General features: G+C 44.2%; 1 protein-coding gene and 1 long non-coding RNA gene across 2 annotated transcripts in view; one reads left to right on the forward strand and one right to left on the reverse strand.

Moving 5' to 3' along the window:
- SYN3 (synapsin III) overlaps window positions 1–21,148 on the reverse strand; it is a 437,285-nt gene extending 416,137 nt beyond the window's left edge. Inside the window, exons 1-2 of the mRNA XM_077168643.1 lie at window positions 20,811–21,148; window positions 479–536 (exon numbers count right to left, since the gene is read on the reverse strand). Of these exons, the coding sequence (XP_077024758.1) occupies window positions 479–536; window positions 20,811–21,121 (369 nt within the window). The 5' untranslated portion in view covers window positions 21,122–21,148. The remainder of the gene's footprint in view (window positions 1–478; window positions 537–20,810) is intronic.
- LOC143690899 (uncharacterized) overlaps window positions 1–22,219 on the forward strand; it is a 59,944-nt gene that overhangs the window by 25,410 nt on the left and 12,315 nt on the right. The gene's annotated exons all lie outside the window — the stretch shown is intronic.

The following is a 22,219-nucleotide window of genomic DNA, read 5'->3' on the forward strand; positions in this document are numbered from 1 at the left end:
GAATAAATGTTCTGCTGCCCAAAACAAAAAGTTTGAAAATAATTGGACCAAATAATCCTGAAATTTGATGAGACCCCTGGGTATGGACCCAATGAGATTCTAGGCCCTTTTTTTAAAATTGATTTTAAAACTTTATTTCTGCAAAGCCAATCAAGAGGTATTGGAGAGAAAAAAAGGTTAAAAGTTATTCTTGACCATCTGGGAACAGCAAGAATTTAGTTGGAGAAAACAGGGAATCAAAGGCAGTACACTGCTACTTATACTTTAAAGCAATGATATTCTTTCTTAAGCAATATTCCTTCCTTCCCCGATAGCTACAATATTTCAGATAGTATGTAATAGCTCACTTGAAAGTGAGCTTTCTCTGGCCATCTTAGCTCATTATGGCCACATAAAATAGGGACCAAGGTTGCTCTTGGAAATTGCCCTGATTTGTAGAAGTTGGGGTGAGAGTGCTAAAGACTCAGCTCCCACCTACCTGTTCCACTCGAATCTCAATGTCTCCATTCACCTTCTTTCCATGGAAGTACTTGGCCCTGTGAAGGAGAGGAAGAAATGTACTGAGTAAATATACAGAATGTTTTACTCTTCTCTGTAAGCCCTAAGCCCCAGATACATTATCTACCTTCTCATGCCCTCTTCTGCCTTGGCTCCTGATTTTCTCATTATTTATAGGCAATGTATGATAGGGAGAAAAAAGTAAAGGGTGGGAAGTTTAGAAATTCATGTTTTGGTTCTTCCAAGTTCCAAGTTCATCTTTCTGTGCCTTCGTGTTAATACCTGCACTATATACTTGAACACAACACAATTGAATGATATAGTATTATTGATCACTGTAATGAATTATACTCTATATATGCCAAGGTCTTGTTAAATTGATACATTTATCCACTTATTTTTCTATTTGTTCATCTGTCAAGTAATGAAACATCCATTCACCTATTCCCTTGTCGACTGTCATCTATCTATCCATCTACCCGTCCTTACACTAACTTTCCTCTATATCCCCTGCCTCTGTTTCCCTCGTTACCAATAAATGGCACCACCATCTACCCATTGCTCAAAGTAGAAACCTGGACACCATTCTTGTTATCTCTCCCTTGCTCCCTCTTCCTGTTAATTCCTCATTCACATTATTTCTCAGATCCATCCACTTTTCCATTTCTTCTCTATAAGCAAGCTAATCCTGATCTGCTTTCTCTTTTATATGACATAGGTTCTCTTTTTAAACTGTACTTTTCTTTCATAGTATTACTACAACTAAAATGAATTATTTGTGTAACTTTAACATCCGTCTCCCACTAAACAATAACACAGCTCCTTGAGGTCTAAACAATCAACCTCATTCATCGTTCTATCTCCAACTTCTAGGAGAATGTTTAGGACACAGTAGGAGCTCAATAAGTATTTGTTGAGTGAGTAAATGAATGAAGAGATGGATGAAAAAAAAAAAACACTTATGAACTACTTTGTGCCAGAAATAATGGCTTTAATAATAGCTTTCCTCATTTTATGTTCACACCCTCACCATGAGGTGGCTATCATTAACAACTCCATCTCATAGTTAAGGAAACTGAAATCCAGGAGACTAAATATTTTGCCTAAGGGACTTAAATCTAGGCTTTCCAATTCCAAATCTATGCTTTTGCTCAACAACAAACAATAGCAGCTAAAAGTAGGGCGCTACTGGATTCATATATCTTCTCTCACAAAAGTAACACAATTTTCCATTTGCTTTTTTTTTGATTGTTGGTACAATGAAACCAATATTTCTTAGTAATTTGTTGCATTCTGGGCACTATGTTAGGAATTTCCATTAACCTTCTCTGAGGCAAAAACAGCTCTTTGGTCCTCAGGGTCCATTCTCCCTTTCTTCCACACTAAAAGAGCTTATAAATCAGCCAATAAAAGCCTGTTTCCTAACCATCCTTTGCAGCTAGGTGTGGCCATGTGACTGAGTTATAAAAGCAATTACTTGTAAGCATTGTATTCGATAGAAACTCCCAGAACCTTCTGAATTTCTTCTATTTTTCTCCGTGAAGTATGGATATTGTCATCTATGTTTCAACCTTCCATTTGTGAAAGAAAGAATCCATTCTACAAATTCTCTGGCCAACCTGCAAATTGTCTGCCTCCAAACTCTCTCTGTGTACACTTGGCTCATGCCGGTGGGGGGCTTTTCTTCCCAAGACTGCTTGAATCATTTCTGGACAGCTCAAATATTATGGCCACTTTTTCTTATGAGGTTGACAAGTTTAGATATTAAATAGACAGGACTTTAGTGGGATAGGAGCTGCTAGTGTGACCTGAAAGCCAGATTTTTTTTTCCCCCAGGGAAGGTCTTCTACAACATGTGCGTGCAATCAGCACTTTGCTACAAAAAGGAAACTTTTCATGTGTTTGAGAATCTTATCACAAGTCCTTAAAGGAAGTGCTAGCAAACTCCAGACACAGGACAGGTCTGCCTCTAATATTGTGGGAACTGGGGCTAAAATAGAGGGCTAGGGATCGTGCGTCTTGATATTTTAAACTGATAAATAAAGCTAGCAAACATTTAAATAAAATATATTTGTTCTCATTCCTTGACATAGACAACTTCATAATGACCTGGGAGTCTCTGAAATTAGGTTTCTCGGAATTCTTGAAACTCCACCCCAGTACATGGTGGCATATAGTTTAGAGACTGAAACAGGATCAACTATTAAGTGCTTACTTTGTGCCTACTGCATGCCAAATGGTGGGGACCCGCAGATAAGCAAAACAGAACTGTATACCCATGGGGGTTACAGGACAGAATTATGATTCACCTCACTCTGATTTATCCCATAGTAGGTGATGAATAACAATGTTGATGATAGATGACCCTGGCATGGTTCCCCTTTCTATTCCTTCTCCCATTTGGCCCTTGTGTCAATCCTGAGAGACAATGGAGCTGGGATCATTCCCCCAAACATTCCAGGTGGAGAAGTCCCTGTTAAAGTCACACATCCTCTGAGGGGAAAAGGTGAGTTAGGTCTCCTACTTCAAATTCTTCATGATTCGATCCAGACACCCAGGGCCCTTCATGGTCAGGGACCTGCTGACCTGTGGCCCAACTTCTCCTTCTGTTTGCCCTCAACCTCATGGACACATCCATCCTTTCCTTAACCATGTCCAACACTCTTGTGCCTCTGGGCATTTGCATATGCTGCCAACTCTCCCTAGGATGTCTTCATGCTTTTCTCTGTCCGGCTGTCTCTTTCTCATGTGTCAAGACTCATGCAGGTGACACCTACTCTGTCAAGTTTCCCTTGACAGTATCCTCAGAAGGAGACTAGGTTAAGTGTCCTTCTTCTGGGCTCCTATAGCACTTCATGGTTACAACGTCCAGGATTCGTAGCACACTGTGTAGTAATTGCACATCACTCGTCTGTCCCCCACCTCCATACATTTAGCCCAGGAGCTCTTGGAAACCAGAAATTGCATACTGATCTTCACTGTATCCCAGGATCCAGCACAGGGTGCTACCTACCACACACGGCAGGTGTTTAGCAAATGTGTGTTGACTGGGTAGATGAATAACGTCTTCCAGGGCTCATCCACTTAGTATCTCTTCCTCAAGACACTTTACTGCCATCTGTCGGTACAGTGTTGTAATAAACTTACAGGTCTGCACCGCCTACCGTGCAGGGCCATTGTACTGTCTTCACTCAGCACAACTGGCAGCCCTCGATTTGATTCTAACCCAGAACCCAGAGCTCTTTGCACTACACGGATACCACCCAGGGAGCTCCAGTCTTGACAAGGAGAACTACTTGTTTTGCCCATCTCTGGAATGTTGACTGCAGGGCCTGGCAGACAGACTCAGGCTGAAGCTGAGGGTCAGGCGGTCTATCCCCCTGCCTGGCCGGGAGTCAGAAGTCTGTCTCCTGACAGGCCACACAGATTGCAGCCTCCTTGCCGGGGGCTCATTCAGGCTTGAGCTGCCTCTGAACAGTTCTGTCTGGCAGAGGAAAGGGTAGGGATGGTCTGGAATTCCAGATGACTTGGGAGTTGGGGTTGCTACCCCTGTAATTGATTGGCTGTTTGACCTCAGGCAAAAATGGAGGGACCCACTGTGCCCTAGAGCTTTGTCTCCCATTGGGCTGCCTCCTCCTAATGCCTTATTGTGTTCTTTCTCATAATGAGAGCCTCAGCCAATCAATCAAGTCCCGGGCATTGGGTCGGGGCGGGGAGTGGGAGGGAATCTCCATTCCACGAAGCTTCTCTCTCTGTGGGTGGTCTCATATTTTACTGCCACATCAGAAGCACCAGGAAGGAGAATATTATAAAGTTGGCACTGCCTAGGGTGGGAAATCCCTAGTTTGGAGAGGCGGGATGGGGTATGTGAGAGAGATTTATGAGGAGCTGAGTTCTTTTGTGGCTTCAGCAGGGGCAGAAGGAAGAGGAGAATTAGCACAAACAGGATCCACCTGAGTCCAGGCAGGGCCCTTTAAATGAATCTGTCTGGGATGTAGAGTCAACGTGGTTAATGTCCTTCCAGGGGGAGGGGTCAAGAACATGCTATCTCCGGCAGAGCTGTCTTCCCACAGGTCGCCCTTGTTGGGAGAAGGGGGTTGGGTGGGAGTACAGCAATCTGGCTCCAGAAAGAGATTTTCACGTTTCTGATCCAACACATCAGTGACTCACTGTGGCCTGGGCAGAGGATGGACAGACCACGCAGCGGACCACTGAAGGCAGACACACTCAAGATTTCTCCAGTTAGAAAGATAAGGAGGGTCGCAAGCAGGTTGGATGAAAGGCAGATGCAAAGACAGAGGCTTTGAACACAGAGGGACTGGGGATTCAATGCAAGCGCCATCATTTACTCCTAGGGATAGCCAAGTTCCCTGGTCCTTTCCCACTGCCAGATAGAGGGGACTGTCCACTGACGGAGTAGCCTCTGTTCCTCTATACAGTCAGGGTGCTCCAGTTAGTTAGAAGAGGAGGGACCTCCCAAAGGTGAGAAGGCCTCTTGTACCTGTACCCAGACCTGGAAAGGTAGGCAACCAAAACCTACTAGGACCCCCAGACACAAGATGGGACAAACACGCCCCCACTGGAGTCTGACAGCAATGGTAAAAGAGATTTGTGTGCATAGGTCTGGTCACAATCCATATCATTTATTCACTCTCTCATGTAACCACTATTTTTTTTATCTTTTAAAATTGTTTTTATTGAGAAATATCCACATATGTACAGTCTAACCATATTTTACAATCAATGGTTCACAATACACAATTACTTATTTGTGTATTCTTTGCCATGATCATTTGATGATCATTTGCATCACTCCAGAAAAAGAAATAAAAAGAAAAAAAAGCCTCATACATCCCATGCCCCTCATCCCTCTTTCTCATTGCCCATAGTATTTCAAGCTACCCAATTTTTACCCTTTATTTCCCCCTATTATTTATTTATTTTCATCCTTTTCTTTTTTTAACTCGTCTGTCCATACCTGGATAAAAGGAGCATCAGACACAAGGTTTTCACACAGTCACATTGTCAAAGCTATATAGTTATACAGTCTTAAGAATCAAGGCAATTGGAACACAGTTCAACAGTTTCAGGTGCTTCTCTCCAGCCACTCCAATACACCATAAACTAAAAAGGGATATCTATATATGGCATAAGAATAACCTCCAGGGTAACCTCTTAACTCTGAAGTCTTTCAGCCATTGAAACTTTATGTTTTCTCATTTATCTCTTTCCTCTTTTGGTCAAGAATGCTTTCTCATTTCTATCAAATCACATTCCCAGGGTGATCTGTACCCCTGGGAGTCATGCCCCATGTGGCGGGTGGGGGGTGGGGGGGAAGGCAGTGAGTTCATCTGCCAAGTTGGCTTAAAGAAAGAGACTGCATCTGAGCAACAAAAGAGGCTTTCTGGGGGTGACTCTTAGGCATAATTGTAAGTAGGCTTAACCTCTGCTTTGCAGGAATAAGTTTCTGCAAAGGGGCAAGCCCCAAGATTGAGGGTTTGGCCTTATGATTTGGTTGTCCCCATTGTTTGTGAGAATATCAGGAATTCCCCAGATGGGGAAGTTTAATATTTCCTCCTTTCTCCCCATCCCTCAAAGGGAACTTAGCAAATACTTTTTTATTCTCTGCCCAAATTACTCTAACCACTATTTATTGAGTCTAATATGGACTGGGCACTGTTCTAGACACAGGGGGAAAAGTAGACATGTTTTCTGGCTTTGTAGAACTTATGTGCTCATGGAAGAGACAGAAAATAACCAGATTAAAAAAAAATGATGGGCATTATGATTAAAATGAACAAAGGTGATAGAAGATAAGGTCTGGGAACCAACCTACTTAGATAGGTTGGTCAGGGAAGGCCTCTTTGAGAAGACACATGGCAAACATTTCTCAATCACTTCCTATGTGCCAGAGCCTATAGGCTCTAAGGAAACAAGAGTGAAGCTCTTGGCTTCATACCTAATGGGAGAAAGATACACATATTGGACAATGATCACACAACACAGGGCATTAAGATCCAGATCAGCCCACAGAAGGGGCACCCACTCCAGGGTAAGAGTCAGAGGCTTTTCTCTGATGAAGTAGCCCATTTCATCCATCAATCTATCCAACATTTGGTATCCACTGTTTGTCAGGCCTACGGCTACAAAGATGAATGTGACAGGGTCTGGATATATTTGTGAAAGTCACAGACATGAGCAAATGAGTTGGTGACACTCAGGAGGGTGATGAATTTTCCTGGCGTTTGATCCCAAATGTGCCAGAAAAATAAGCAAAGGGCATGGAAGTGGGCTTGCATTGGGAGCACTTGCACCATCCAGTTGTATGATTTGGGACCAGCCTCTGCTTCATCTGCAGAATGCGTATAGGATCTACCCATAGGGTGGTCATGAGGATTAAATGAGGACACAGGTTTGAAGGTCTCTGGGAACCACCCAAGAGTACACTAACAAGTGGCTGATCACTGCTGGGTAAATGGGGTGAGACTTCCCCTCTCCAGGAACAGAGGTGAGTGAGCACCACCAGCCTACGAGACAGACTCCAGGTTCTGTCCAAGCTTTGCCACCTCACCTCAGCAATTGTCAATCATTCTGAGCCCCAATTTCCTTATCTATAAAAATAAAGACATTAATGCATCTACCGTAGGAATGCCATGAATGATATCCCTGACACATGGCAGGTGCTTAACTAGTGTTGGCTTCTTTCTTTCTTGACCTCCAACAGGATGGGTGGAGGACCAAGGTCAGTTGGTGTGCACCTGGGGAAGTGATGGGTCATTTCCACTCTAAGGGAAGGAAGGTGACAGTATCTGCCTTGCTCTAAATGGAAGCTCTGTTTTGGGCCCGTTTACTCCCTGAGAGCTTCCCTTCCTCTCTAGAACAGACCCTTATATAAACAAAGCCACTAGCCCCTCCACTTGCCGTGACTGTAGAAGATGGGCTAGAATGTCATCTCTCAGCCCTTACCCCTCTCCTCTCCAAAGACACATCTCTGTGTCACCCTCATCCCCATGGACGTATAGAAATCCACAAGCCTTTATGCTGCAAAGAGGATTAGCAGAATGCAGTCATTCTCACAGTATACATTTACTGAGCAGCTACTTACTAAGGTCCCAGCCTGGGGAAATGCCCATAGGAATGGTAAAACACTAAAACGTAATTCATACTGAGGCACGAGTGACTAATAGCTGCTGGCTCCTGAAAGGGGGTTTTGATGGTAACAGGAGGATGAGCGGATGAGATTATTGACTTCTAATTTAGAAAGGGTTGTGGGGACTGTCAAGGTGAAAAGGGTAGGGCCCAGGAGGGGAAGACTGAGAATACTAATCATCTATCTGTCCATCCATCCATTCACCCACTCACTCAGGGTCTACTGAGTGAACAAAAGAAATGCCCTGCCCTCCTGGTGCCTACAGTCTAGCAAGGAAATTGGCCCAGAAGAGGAACTAGACTGAACACATATCCTGATTCCTTCCTTCTTTATCAGAAGTTGCCAACCAGTAGACCTCATCTGAGGTCACAGCATTGTTTTATGGAAGTTGAATTAAATACCTTTAATTTGTAAAAAAGAAGATATATATTTAAAGCTTTCTGGCTTTATTCGGAACTCAGTAACTCTGGCAACCCCAGGCCTTCATTTCTGCATGGTAAAACCTGGCTGGGGTTGAATGGCCTCAGCGGTTGCCTTCATAGGGAGCATGAGTTCTTACATCTACCCCAGTCCCCACTGTTCCCTGCCATCCCTCTGAAAGTAAAACAAAGTGGAAGACAACATATATTATAGAGTTTGTGCTGTTGTTTTCTTACAGCAGAGAAACATTTTTCTGTGCCCATGCCTTTTCCTACCACCTGCTCTTCACTCACTGACAAGCTTGTCTCTTGTGAGCAGCTGCATAGGCCACTCCTCATTTAGCTAAGCCCTTTCTGAAGGTGCCAGTTAGCTCAGCACAAACTTTCAGGAACCTATACTCCTGCCCTTCCAGCAACCCAAAGGAGGGAGGTCAGGGAAATGGATATGAAGCACCATTCCCCTCCTGCTATCACAGATGGCCTCCTTCCAGATGAGGAAACATGCCCCAGGCAGGTTTCCACAGGTCCCAGAGCCTTGTTGCTGAAGAAGCTTGGAGAAGAGACATTCTGTAATGAAGCTGGCATCAGCCCAGAGACCAGCCACCCCCGCCCCCACCCAGGCCAAGGCTGTAACTCATATGGATGCAGTCTGTAGACGTCAGCAAGGGATTAACTACTGCTCAAGAAATCCATGACTTCTTGAGGGACTCCTTCGAAAGAAGGTCAGTGGGCAGTCCTGAGCAAGGAAGCTATATTTTGCAGGATAAGGCAAGACTAACAAATGAAACAGTTGAACTCTAAGGAAAGCAAGGCAAGGCATGAAAAGTGACTAAAACAAACTGTCAGAGAGGTAGAAATCAAAGGCCCTGGCTCCCAAGATGCCTTTAAGGACCTGTAGCTGAACCCCTCTACAGTTTGATCCCCTTCTATGTTATCCCTCTTACATGGTCAGCCAAGCTGTGCTTCAGCAGGGAGCTCACTCCCTTTCAGGTAGCCCATTTGCTGTTTGGGTGGCTCTGCTAGGTAGACAATTTTTCTGTATATTGAGCTGAAATAGGTCTTCCTTGTTTCCCTTTTGGTCCCAGTTGTATTGAATTGGGGTCACATGAAATAAGTCCTCTAGCTTGGTGGTTTCCTAACTTGGCACTGCATCATTTAAAAAAATGCATTTTCCTTAGCTCAACTCTAGGTATTCATTCAATAGTTCTAAGGGGTCAACTCCGTTTGGACCATCCATTTCACCATCCATTTCCAACTCCGTTTGGAACTCCGTGTTCCATCCATTTCACCCCTGTCGGTAAGAGCTCCTCAATTTGCATTTGCATTGATGGAAGGAAGTCTTTCCCTTTCATGTACCCTTGGTGGGACTCTCCTAGAGTTTCATCTCCCAAGATAAGATGTAGAACAATAACTCAAGTCATGCTACTCAAACTCTTCCCCAGGAGTGTGGTTTTGCATAGAGAGGCACACAGATGGAAGGAAATAGGAGCTGATTTATGCAGACAGACTGTTCATGTGTTCCTGCCATCTAGATCTTTGGATCTGACCTTTCTGAGAATCATCCTCACATTCTCCTTTGATTCTGTGACCTCCCCACATATTTCCAATAAATCTCTATTTCGTTTAAGTCAGCCAAAGTTTATTTCTTTTTCTTACAAACAAAGAACTCCATCCAGTACAGAAGGCACAGAATGGGGCCTGGGAATCTGAATGTCATTCTGACGGAAGAGTTTTCTGACCAGTTGCTTGGGGACCATGATTTTAGCCTATTCTCACTATTTTACATAGAAGGAAACTGAGGCCCAGGGAGGAAATCACCTCTTCCAAGACCCCGCAGCATCAGCAGAGTTCTTTAGAAAGAGAGAGAGAAGGAAATCAGGAACAAATATTACCCATCAAATTTCTCCCCACCCTTCCTTCTGCTCAAAGACATTTCCCCCAGATTTCCTAGACCTGGTTTCCGAGGGTGAAGCTCTTCCCCTTGACTCTCCTAGGGGGAGGGAACAATCTCTGCTATTTTCTCCCTTCCTTCCTCTCTCCCCCAAAGAGCAGAGTCGGAAGCAGCAGGGGCATCAGGCCTTTGGATTGGATGGCGTGGAGACCTCACGAAGAGAGGTCAGCACTTGAAAAATTCCTCAAGTCAAAGGGCTTGGGGCTTGGGTGCCTCACAAGGCCCTCACTGTGTGTCCTCATTGTCTTCCTGATAAAAGGGGCCGGGCCTGGGAAAACGGAGCTGGTCTCCAGGCGACTGGGCAGGCTGCTGGGGAATGCCCAGGGCCCTCCCCTTGCCAGGCACCAGGGCCAGGCAAAGACTGATGGGGGGAGGGGGAGGGGCAGGGGGCAGGGCAGGTGCCCAGAGGGAGAGTCTTGAGTCTGGGCCAGGGGGTGTTGGTTGCACGTTTGAGTCAATGAAAGAAGCAAGTGGGAAGGTGACAGAATCCCTGTCCCCTCCCACCTCTAACATGCCCAACATGGGATAGGCAGGGCCTGCCCTTGTTTGAGGAGAGTCTTAGGGGTAGGGGGAGCAATGGGGTGGAGGTGTTGGGGTTTTGTTGCCCAGAGCCAAGTGTCTTAAATAGAGAGGTGTGTATCTCTGCTTTAAGCCCCTCAACCTCTAGGAGGAAGGGACCGATTCTGTGCCCCACCTCTAGGGCGGAGTGTCTGCCAGTCTGCCGGCATCTTCGGACCCCTCCTCCAGGGCCTCTGGAAGGCAGCCCTGGGGACATCCAGCGGAACTGCCAAGCAGGCCAAGTGGCTTCCTTCCCCTTGGCTCCCAGCAAGATCATATTCAAGAGCAATTAGTCAACGCAATTAATTGTTAATAAGTTACCAGATCAGTGCTTATTATCACAGGCTAAGCCTGCGACCAGCCCCACCTGTGCCATTACCTCAAATCTTCAAATAACCCTGCAAGGAAGATCTTCCACTCTCCTGCTTTGTGGCTGGGGAATGTGAGGTTCCAGTTTGACTTGCCCAAGGCCACGGAACTGAGAGGGGGGCGGGGGCCAGAGGCCACAGGAGCACCCAGGCAGTCTGGCTTGAGACTCCACCACTTTCTCTGTCCTCCCCTCTGTTGACTAATGGCTTCGTCACAGACACACAAAACTGCTCTCTGAGCACGGGGTCAATGGAGGCATCCCCCCGTTGGTTTGGCCTCTGACTCGTTTGGCCTGGTGTGAGCAGGGCCCAACGGTTTCTCTCGTGGCTAGTCCCCTTGAGTAGGGTTGCCAGATAAAATACAGAAAGCGCAGTTAAATTTGAACTTCAGATAAGCAATGCATCATTTTGAAGCATGTCTGTCCCAAATACTGTATGGGACATACGTATACTGATTCTTTTAACAACCGATGTATTCTCATTCACTCTATCTGGTGACCCTACCCATAAACCATGACTGGGGATGCTACCTCTCATGCCTGCAAATGGCCAGTGGGAACCAGAAAGTCATGTTCCCATGAGGCCACTGCAACTTGTCAGCAAGACATGCCAAGATGCCCCATAGCCCTTGTGCCTTCGGTCAAAGCTGCTTGAAGCGATCTGGCTCCCGGGTGGAAGCTGGAAGTGTGCACACGGTTTTTCTGAATTCTGGGTCAGCTGAGTGTTTTTTGAGAAAGACTCTCCCCCAGGACATCCCAATCCCGAACACTCCCTTCATAAATGATAACAACCTTTGGTGAGAACATCCATTTTCTCATCAATTAACTCATTTGTTTATGCTTACCTTACCAGGTTCCAGGCACACTGCTAGGCTCTGAGGACAGAGTCATTAAACAAGGGAGGAATAAGCTCTGCCCTTGTGGAGTTTTCCTCTCTAGCATAAGGTATAATCACAGGTAAAGGAACACTATGTGGGCAACTGAACTTTGAGAAATGCCTATGAAGGAAAGGAACGGGACGCTCTTACTGGTTAGTGAGGTTAATGGTGTGGTGAAGATGGTGGCATTAGGATCCCCACTTTACAGATGAAGAAATTGAGGCACACAACAGTGAAACAGCTTGGCCAGGACGACAGAGTTGAGGACCACAGAGCTGAGCCCTGAATTCTCCACGTTTCATCTTTGCTTCTATTTTATCTCTCTTGGGAAGCACATCTGACATGGGTTAGGAAATGTTTAATTTCTTTAATATCAAAACAAATGGGGAAAGAACAGGAAAGACTCTGCCCGAGCTCCCTCGCTACTTTAAAGAGAGGAAAATATTCTACAGGCATCCAAAGGCAATTTCTACAAAGGGGCCAATTTCCAAACTTGAGAACACGAGTGTCTGGATGGCTGCGAGAACCCCTTTCTTCCTGGCACCCCTAACACTCTGGCTGCACAGAGGGCTCGACCGGGTGGGGCTGCCTGGCTCGAGGTGGGGCGCTTCCCTCGGAGGATGAGGTCACCAGGATCCTGGCTTGGCGGTTGTGCTGTAACATGGAGTCCTGCCACCCTGCTTCCTCTCGCTGCTCTCAGACACAGGGTGTGTGCGGGTGTGCGCGGATATGCATACACGTGAGGCTCCAGAGCTCGGCTCCACGGAGACAGTACTGCCACACACACACACACACACACACACACACACACACACACACACACACACAAGGCACAGGAAGGGGCCTGTGGTCAGGAGGGAGTGGGAAGAATGGTGGAGAGGATGACATACCTGCCCGAGCGGGATCCTGGGGACCACTGCCTCGCTGCTGGAGGTTGGGCTGAGAGCCTCACTGTCCCTTATTTATAAAACGAGAATAGTAATAGTAGCTCATGCAGTTGTTGGGAGGACTAAATTCGAGAACCTATGAAAGCCATTTAGCACAATGTCTGATCATGGAAAAATGCACAACTGTTCACGGTGAAGACGTGGCTCTATCCTTAGAAGCCTCATAGTTGGTTTACTGGTCCATCCACTCATGTATTCGACCCACACTGTCCAGCACTTACCATGTGCAAAGCGTGAAAACCCTTAGCAGTGGGCAGCAGGAGGTGTGGCACCATCAGTGATGCCTTCTGAGAAATTAGCCGGCCAGCCTAACCGCTCTCCGGTGTTGGTTCCTTGGAGCAGGCACATGGTTCCTCCATGCTCTGCTCCCTCCCATTATGGGTTAGCTAGGAAGCACCAGTGTGCAGTGGTGTGTTGGTACAAAACTAACAACCAGTTCTCTGGGCAGGGGTAAGGGATAAACACCCTGATCTGAATGTAGCATGTGCTGATTCTTGTGGTGTAAATACTCCTGGCTTGGCCAAGGTAACTTCCTGTTGGATTGAGTATGAGGTGAGAAGGAAAAGGAGGATTTAAGAATGCTTCCAAGGCTATTTCTCAGTTTCATTGTCACACCCTAAACTTTGTCATTACCAATAACTCACCACCTCCAAAATTGCTCATGTAGTCAACAAACTTTTCCTAAGCAGCTATTATCTGCCTGCCCTATTCCAGGCACTGGGGCACAAAGACACCCTCTAGCAAGAAGTCTGTGGGGTGGTGATGGGGAGCAGACACAGCATGGTAACTCTCAATGAATCTAGACATGCACAGGGTATTTATTAATGGGCATCATTAGCCAGCATTCAGTAAGAAGGTGTAGACTGGGGTACACCAGGCTGGACAGATGTAGGGGTGTTCCAAACAAAGGATACTCCTTACAGCTCCTCCCCAACAAACAAAAGAATAAAAGAAACCATAAGGAAGGGTGGGGAATAAAAGTAAAGGTAACAATAGATCATTGTCGAAATGGAATAGCAGGCATTCTGGGAACAAGGCCACCAGGTAAGAGGAGAGGAGAGCCAGGGCTCTAGAGGCTTAGCTGCTTCTGTCCCTTAGCCCAGTCTTCCCTGTCAGTCCTGTGCAGGCTTCAGAAAACTTGTAAAATTCTTGTAAAGAGCAAGGAGGCACACCCAAACCCTAAGCTTACTATGGTCTTTTTTTGTCTTAAATGTTTTGATTTTGAAAATCAAAACTCTTCGTCAGGTACCTTCTGTGTGCATTAGGAAAAAAAATTGCCTATTTTTTTCTAAACAATATCAGATAGCAGCCTTACAGTTGCATATTGGAAACAAAAGGAGCCAAGATTTTCTGCATAAAAACAGAAAACCCTCAACTGTACATTTTTCACTGCTGACCTTGTAAGTTATGCAAGTTTCAGGCACCTTTACACCTATTAAATGTTATGCTTTTGGGACAGGGTGGTGGAGGGGACAATGGCTTATATTAATTGTTTACTGTGTGTTGAGATCCAAGCATATAAAGAAGAGTAAGACACAGGCCTTGTTCTTGCAAAGGAAACAGCAATGCAATGGACAATTATAATAACGTGATATATGCCACAATGAAATATGTTTCCAGTTATAAAAGGAAGATAGTAATTGGCACTCTTGGTAGGGTGGGAGAGGCAACAGCTGAGTAGGTCTTTAAGAAGCCACAAGAAAGTGAAGGATGTTCCACGTAGCAGGGAACAGAATGTGCTAATGCAGAAAGGTGTGTTTGAGAAATACAAATTGTTAGCTACTGCTGCAGAATAAACAGCAAAGCCGCAAGTGGGGCTGGAGACTGAACTAGAGGGAGGACAGACATGCTTACAACTCTGAAGTTAATTTGTGGCCCATGAGGTGCCACAGAGTAAAAGTGGTGGGTCGGTAGGGGTGCGAGTTACATGGAGAATGATCAGGTGAGGTCTAGGCCAGAGGCCCAAGATCAGTGAGGTTCCTGGAAAATTTTAGACAAGACAGGAGGGTCTGAACTGGTGGAGAGGTAGTTGGGCTAGAGAAAATGGAGTCTGAAATCCATTTTTAACTCTTTTCCCTTGTTGTTCACAATAGCTCATCTCCTTCCATCCCAGTGGACAGCGTTGACTTTATTCAGACCTATGAGCTAGGCCTTCCTAGGTGGCTTGGCTCAAAGCTACCCTAACACCCTTAACATAGCCAGGCTCACCTCCAAGGATAAAGCAAGTCCCCCCTTTCCCCTAGAAGATGAGGGAACCCTAAAATGCTGGGTAACGATCGCTTCTCCCAGCCAAAGGTGGCTTTGGGACCCTCTATTTGTCCTCAGAAGATGAAGGTTTTCCTCTCCCCTTACGACACTGGTCATTACCAATTGCCTTTCAGGGAACCAGGCTGGTGCAGAGACTCTGCAAGGATGAGAAGAGTGCAGGGTTTTCTGCAACTGTCTGCAAAGAAACCTGATTCCGCAGGAAGATCCTGGAGCAGGAATGTGTGTCTGGAACTGAGAAGGGTAGAAAAGTAAGCAGCATTGTCCCGGGTAGGTTCACTCTCAGTCCAGACAGTGGAGCCATTCCCCATGCTTCATTATCATCTCAAAGGGGAAAGAATGGGTCTGTGAGAGCTGGCTTCTCCCTTTCGAGGACTTGTCCTTTTCCAGAAGCAGTTCTCACAACAGGGTCTGGGCTGGGGAGCTTGCTGGCCCAGAGGTGCCCCGGGCTCTGCCAAAGACTTCCCGGAACCACGGGCCTGGCCCGCCACCTACTGGCAGCTCCTGGGAGTGGGGACAGGCAACCTTTGGGAATTCCACAGGCAAGTACTGAGATTCTAAGGCAGCTGGCATCATTCTGGAGAAAATTGGCAATGTATTAAGATTCAGAGAGGTTAGGATATTAGAAAATTGTCTAGGATGGAATCCAACGAATGCAGAGCCAACATACAGATGTTAATGAACCTCAATTTCTCACTCCTCTCTTTCTTTACCAAGGTTTTCCTTATCAAGACCTAATTTAAGTATGGGTGTTATGGACCCAATCCTGTCCCAGACAGCGACATGTCCAACCCTGCCCTGCAGGTGTGAGTGCATTTGCAAACAGGATCTTCAGAGATCCTATCAGTTAAGGTGAGGCCAAACAGAATCAGGGTGGGCCTTAACCCAATATGACAGAGAACATGCGGACGCACTAGGCAAGGGAGACATGGCGTGTGACAGGTATGCTGGAAAGCCACCACCAGATCACTCCAGACTTCAGAGGAACCGTGATCCTGCTGACACCTTGAAATTTGTGAGAAAATACTTTCCTGTTAAGACAACCAGCCTGTGGTGCCCGTTAGAGCAGCCCCGACAAACTAAGGAAGTGCGCATGTGAGGCACAATTGAAATATTCTGGGAAAACTCCTCTGGCCAATTGCTTTGGATTAGGCACATTGAACATCAGAGTCAAAATTCAAATGTTACTTGGCTGAGGCTGTTCAATTCATTGCAACCTCATTAATTTGGACCCCTAGACTATACTATACACAAAAAAGAAAGTGGGGGAAAAGAGATGAGTAAGACCCAACTTTAAGACCCAGGAACTAGCAGGGAGAGACACCAGTGGAAAACCCTAGTACAATGGGGTAAATACTATCCTAGCTTTCCCAATATTGGGCATGAGGAGATAAGCAGCATGCATACAAAGGCCTGCGGCCAAGAAGGTGATTAACATTGCACAAGAAAGATCTGCAATCATAATAAAATAGACTTTTAAATAGTACATACTGTCTACTGGACACATTCTAAGCACTTTACATATATTAATCTGAATGTTAACCTGACTTACATATATTAGTTCTATGAGGTAGGTACTAATATTATCCCCATGTAAATGTAGTAACTTGTCAAAAGTCACATAGCTACTATAGGGAGAGATGGGATTTGAACACAAATTACGTCTTTATACATTGTGTTGCTGTGTAATAAACATTTAGGATTTTTTTGCGCATTTGAAATTTGAGCCATATAAGAAGTAAAGTACAGTGTTACAAATGGAAAAGGCAATAATACTGCATGTGTATTTTCCCATTTAGTTACCTAAACTAGAGGCCTTTATTTCTACATACAAGCTTCAAGTTACTGCGTAGTGCCCTCTCCTTTCAATATGAAGGACTACCTTTGGCATTTATTGTAGTGGAGTTGAATCAATTCAGCTTTTGTTTATCTGGAAATGTCTGAATTTCTCCATTTTTGAAGAACAACTTTGCCGGATATATTATTCTTGGTTGACAATTGTTTTCTTTCAGCACTTTAAATATGCCATCTCACTGCTTTCTGGCTTCCATGGCTTTGAATAAGAAATTGATGTCAATCTTATGAAAGATCTCTTATATGTGACACATCACTTCTCTTGCTATTTTCAAGATATTCTCTTTGCTTTGGGTTTTGATAATTTAACTATAATGTGCCTTTGTGTGATTCTTTGAGTTTATACTTCTTGAAATTCATTGAGATTCCGTTTACATCTTTGTATCTTTCATGAGATTTGGGAAGCTTTCAACCAGTATTTCTTCAAATATTTTTTCTGCCCCTTTCTCTCTCATTCCTTTTTGTGGGACTCCTGTGATGCATATATTGGTATACTTGATGGTATACCACTCTTCCCTCAGGCTCTGTTAATTTCTTTTCATTCTTTTTTTCTTTCTGATCATCATACTGGATAATCTCAATTGTCTTATTTTCAAGTTCACAGATCATTTCTTCTGCCTGCTTCAATCTGCTATTGAATCCTTCTATTGAATTTTTCATTTCAGTTATTGTTACTTTCAGCTCCAGAATCTCTATTTCGTTCCTCTTTATAATTTCTCTCTCATTAATGAAATTCTCATTTTGTTCATATATTGTTTTTTTAAATTTCCTTTGCTTCTGTGTTCACATTTTCCATTAGTTCATTGATCCTATTTAAGAGAGTTGATCTAAGATCTTTGATTCATAATTCCAGTAACTGGGCTTCCTCTGGGATAGTTTTTGTCAAATTATATTTATCCTGTGACAGGTCATAGCTTATAACTCATGGTATGTTTTATAATATTTTGCTAAGAACTGGACATTTGTACTATTAGGTTGTGGTCACTCTGGAAATCTAATTTGCCCATTCCTTAGTCCATCAGGCCAAGGAGGAAAAATGAGAAATAACAAAGCAAAAATAAGAAAAGAAAGCAAGGAATAGACGAAAAAATGAAAACCAAATCAACTTTGACCTCCAATCCCAACTTTTGCCTGCCTTTACCCCAGCTGGCCATTCCTGGAGTACAAGCCACACTTCCAAAAATGCCACCATTTATACACCCATGCTTGCAGGGTTGCTTATTTACACTATCTACACTTACAAAAGTTCAAATCTTTAGCAATTCCGTGGTTGTTCTAAATGTCCAATGTGATTCCAAGGTTATCACCTGATTAATTCAGGTTTCTTTTTCCAGTGTATTCATTTTTTCTGCTGGAGGGAGTTGTTTTAGTTTGCTAAAGCTGCCACAATGCAATACACCAGAAATGGATTGGCTTTTATAAAGGGGATTTATTTAGTTACAAATATACTGTTCTCCTGAGGAAAGGCAGCTAGCTCTCACCTGAGTTTCTCTGTCACATGGAAGAGGCACGTGGCAACATCTACAGGCCTTCTCTCCCAGCTTCTGGGTTCAAACTGCTTTGCCCAGGGAGTTTCCTCTCTGTATCTCCAAACATCTGGGTCTACATCAGCTCTGAGCTCTGAGCAGAGCTGTCCTGAGCTGCTTCTCTCTCTTCTAACTGCTTTTAAACTTCCAGCTAATTAAATTAAACATCACTTACTGGGGAAAGCAGTCCCCCTTAGTGACTGCAGATGTAATCAGCCATAGATGAAATTCACATGCTGATGACTAAAGTTCACAGCAATAAGAACAACTGGGCACCATCTCCTGGCCAAGTTGACGCCTGAACTTAGCTATCACAGGAGTGAATTGTCAGCCTTTCTATTCTGAAATTTTGCTTCCCAAAATCTATAACCTCAACTGTTGCACCATATTGCCATTATTTTTTATTTCAATCTCCATGCATGAAGTAACTTTTCTGATGATTAAGCTCTTAATTACTCCTTCCATCACTGTAACAGAGGAAACCCTGATTGAGCCAGTATAACACAGTCAGCAGAGAAAACTCAAAATCCAGGCTGAGTGCTATGTTAAAGAAAGATAGAGCACTGTGTCATGCATTTGATTATCAGGTAGAATGAGCAGCAGCATTGTAAATGGAAGCATTCCTGGAAGCAACACCCCTGCAGAAATCATCCCTAAGCTCAGAACCTAAAGACAGTGCTTTACATAAACACATAAATAGAGACAAACAAGACTTCATATTAACAACCTTCAAGCAAGAAGCTGACATCCCCACACCAGAGATAATACAGAGTGGATCATAGTAGAGAATCCAAATGACCAGCCTGGCTAACATAAAGTGATTTCTTAGTAGGAAAGTGGAGATTGACATCTGAACCAGTGGAATAGACTTTAACATTGGGTGTGTGTTGCATATGTATTATAAACTATACATAGATTCCATTCCATAGTATAGGCTCAAGCATTCACAACCTGTCATTTGTCACCTTTCTAGAGCCCTGAGTTAGCCTCTTAAAGAATGAATGTCAGTATACACATGCATGCTAGAATAACATAGTTATCCAGTATGCTTAGTGGATTGGATGCCTTACTTGATTCATTTAACACATTTTTATTGGGTACCTATTATGTGACAGGCTTTGAAGACACACACCTGCAAGCTTGTCCTCCAGCCCAATGGCCATCCAAGAGCCCACTGTCAGAACTACTCTGGCTCTCATCCATGCACCACTCTTCCCTGGATTGATTGCCTATATGTCTTCACATGTAGGTTTACCCTCTGGACTTCAAATTCTATGTCTGCAGCTTGACTGATAATATATATCACCACTTTCTACCAAAAATTGGGAGTACAGAACTATTCCCCAACTATAGCTCCATGTGAGCAGGAATCTGTTCACTACTTTCCACGATAACCTAAAGCTGTGTCTTGCACTGAATGGGTATTCAGTAATGAACCAATGGACAACTGCCATGATGACATTGACACATGTCAAGCCTCTGCCCCTGGGGAGTTCAGCATCTGGTGGGGCTTTGCTTAAGAAGAGGCTGGAAGGCAATTAATGCAGAGCCAACATATGGGTGAGTTAATGAGTCTTGCTTTCCCATTTCTCCCCTCCTTTACTGACCAAGAGGCAAAAAGGAGTCCATAAATCAAAGATTTTTTTTCTTAAGACCTTAACTGTGGGTATATGAGGCATTATTGAAAGATTAACTACAGTATCTCCTCTGGACAAAACTTCTTTCCACTTTTGGTGTAACAAGGACAAGTCTAGAGCCAGATTGCTGGTAGGTAGAAGAGTTAGAATGCAAATTCAGGCACTCTGGGGTCAAGGGTTTTGGGAACTCTGGACATATATTGGTTTCTTTTACCCTCAAAACCCCACTTTTTATAGAGGATGTAAGGACTGAGGCTGAGATAGTTAAGAAACTTGTCAGATATATTTCAGATTTAAGAATTTTTCCATTTTTAGGGAGGAAAAATGGAGCATGTACCATATATTACATATCACCTTCAGTGATGTCTTGGCAGCACCCAATAATCAGATACATTAGGATACCTGCAGTAAATCCTATGAATAAGCACACTGAGTAGCATAATTAAGACTATCATAGCTTCATTTACAGTCATATCAGAATCTGCCACAAAATACTTTCTAGTTTCCAGAGCGTTTTGCATTTTGGAATTGCAGGTAAGGGATTGTGGACCTGAAAATCTCCTAGAAGAGAGTCAGGCACAAAGTAGTAGCTATGGTGCCTGGTACACAGAAGCCATTAGGTTCCTTTCCTCCAGCCAAGCTCTGATTCTACTCAAGCCTCTCCTAGCTCTTCCCTTCTATACACCATTAAGAGTTGAGATAATTACCATCTTATTTCTTGTACCAGAAGATGGCCAAGCACCTACAGATTCCTGCTTACCAGTCTGTGTGAGCATCATCGATCACCAACAGGATCCTTGGCCTTTGAATAACAGGTGTGGAGGGACCTGGAGGCTCCATCAGCCCCGATGGAGCTTGTGAGGTTGGCTTCATGGCACTGGAAAAGGAGCTAAAAAGGCTGGATCCTGGAGAAGAGAAGGAGGCTGCCAAAGGCTGGGGGTGCCTCCTCTCCATGGCTGGGGAGGCAGGGGAGCTGGTGGAGCTATCTGGGCGCTGTAGATCCGTCATGTATCCATTTGGCAGGTTGGCCACAAAGCTGCTGTCAGAGAGGCGCCGCCGGAGGAAATTCATGTCTGTGGTTGGAGATGGCTTGTTCCTACTTGGACTTGTTTAGGTGAGGCTGAGAATACAGGGAGTGTTGGACTTGGGGCCTGAAGAGGCAGGGGACTCCTGGGCCAACCAAAGGCCACTTCAGCTCTTCAGCTATTTGTCCTTACCTGCTGGAAAAGAGTCAACGAACACATTAGTGGAAACTACTTCCACCATTCAAGGGCAAAGAGATATGGCAGTTGTCCTGCCATATGTAAATTTTCCCTGCCAATGTAAATTGTGAAATCCTTTTGTAAAGTAACTTGGTAATATGCATTAAGAGTCTTAAAATATGCATACCCTTGCACTAGGGTTACTTTCCAGAACTCTACAACCTCCCGATGGGTTCCTGGACCAGATAAGTCCTGAAACCTAGAGGGTTTCTCCAGAACATCAGCTAGTTCCATCTCCTTACCCCATTTTACTGACAGCCCCTTCCAACATGAGAAAGTTAGAATGGCCATAGCCCAAATATCCCCAAAGAGTGGGATAGAAAGATAAAAGTTGATGGTGGAGTTATACAGAGAAGGCAGGGTTTAACAACAGATATAATTGCTGAATCATTAAATTGATATTTCTTTTAGCCTCCAGTATCTTAGAGAAGCTAGAAGTAAACACCTAAAATTGTGGAATTGTAACCCATACCAAACTCTGAAATCTGTTCTACAACTAATTGTTGTGCTATGCTTTGAAATCTATTGCTTTTTTGTATATATGTTATTTTTCACAAAAAAGAAAAAAATCAACTATGATGATAAAAAAATATTTATTCCTTCTAGCCTCCCATATTCTGGAGCAGCTAGAAGGAAAAATCTGAGATGATGCTATGGCAGCCCATAAAAAAGTCTGGGAGCTGTCCTGTAACTACTTGTTAAAGAGTGCTTTGAAAACTATCGTTTTTTTCTTTCTTTGCTTTACTATAGTATACAATAAAAAAAGTTAAAACAAACAAACAATAAAACCACCTTGGACCCCCTAAACTTGGGGAGATAGATTTTGGGACACTAGGCCATCTGCTCTCCTACTATGCTTATAGTAGTAAACTCTTTATCTCTTAAAAAAAAATATATATATATATAA

Source organism: Tamandua tetradactyla, chromosome 7 (genome assembly GCF_023851605.1).
Source record: "Tamandua tetradactyla isolate mTamTet1 chromosome 7, mTamTet1.pri, whole genome shotgun sequence".
NCBI classification, from domain to species: Eukaryota; Metazoa; Chordata; class Mammalia; order Pilosa; family Myrmecophagidae; genus Tamandua; species Tamandua tetradactyla.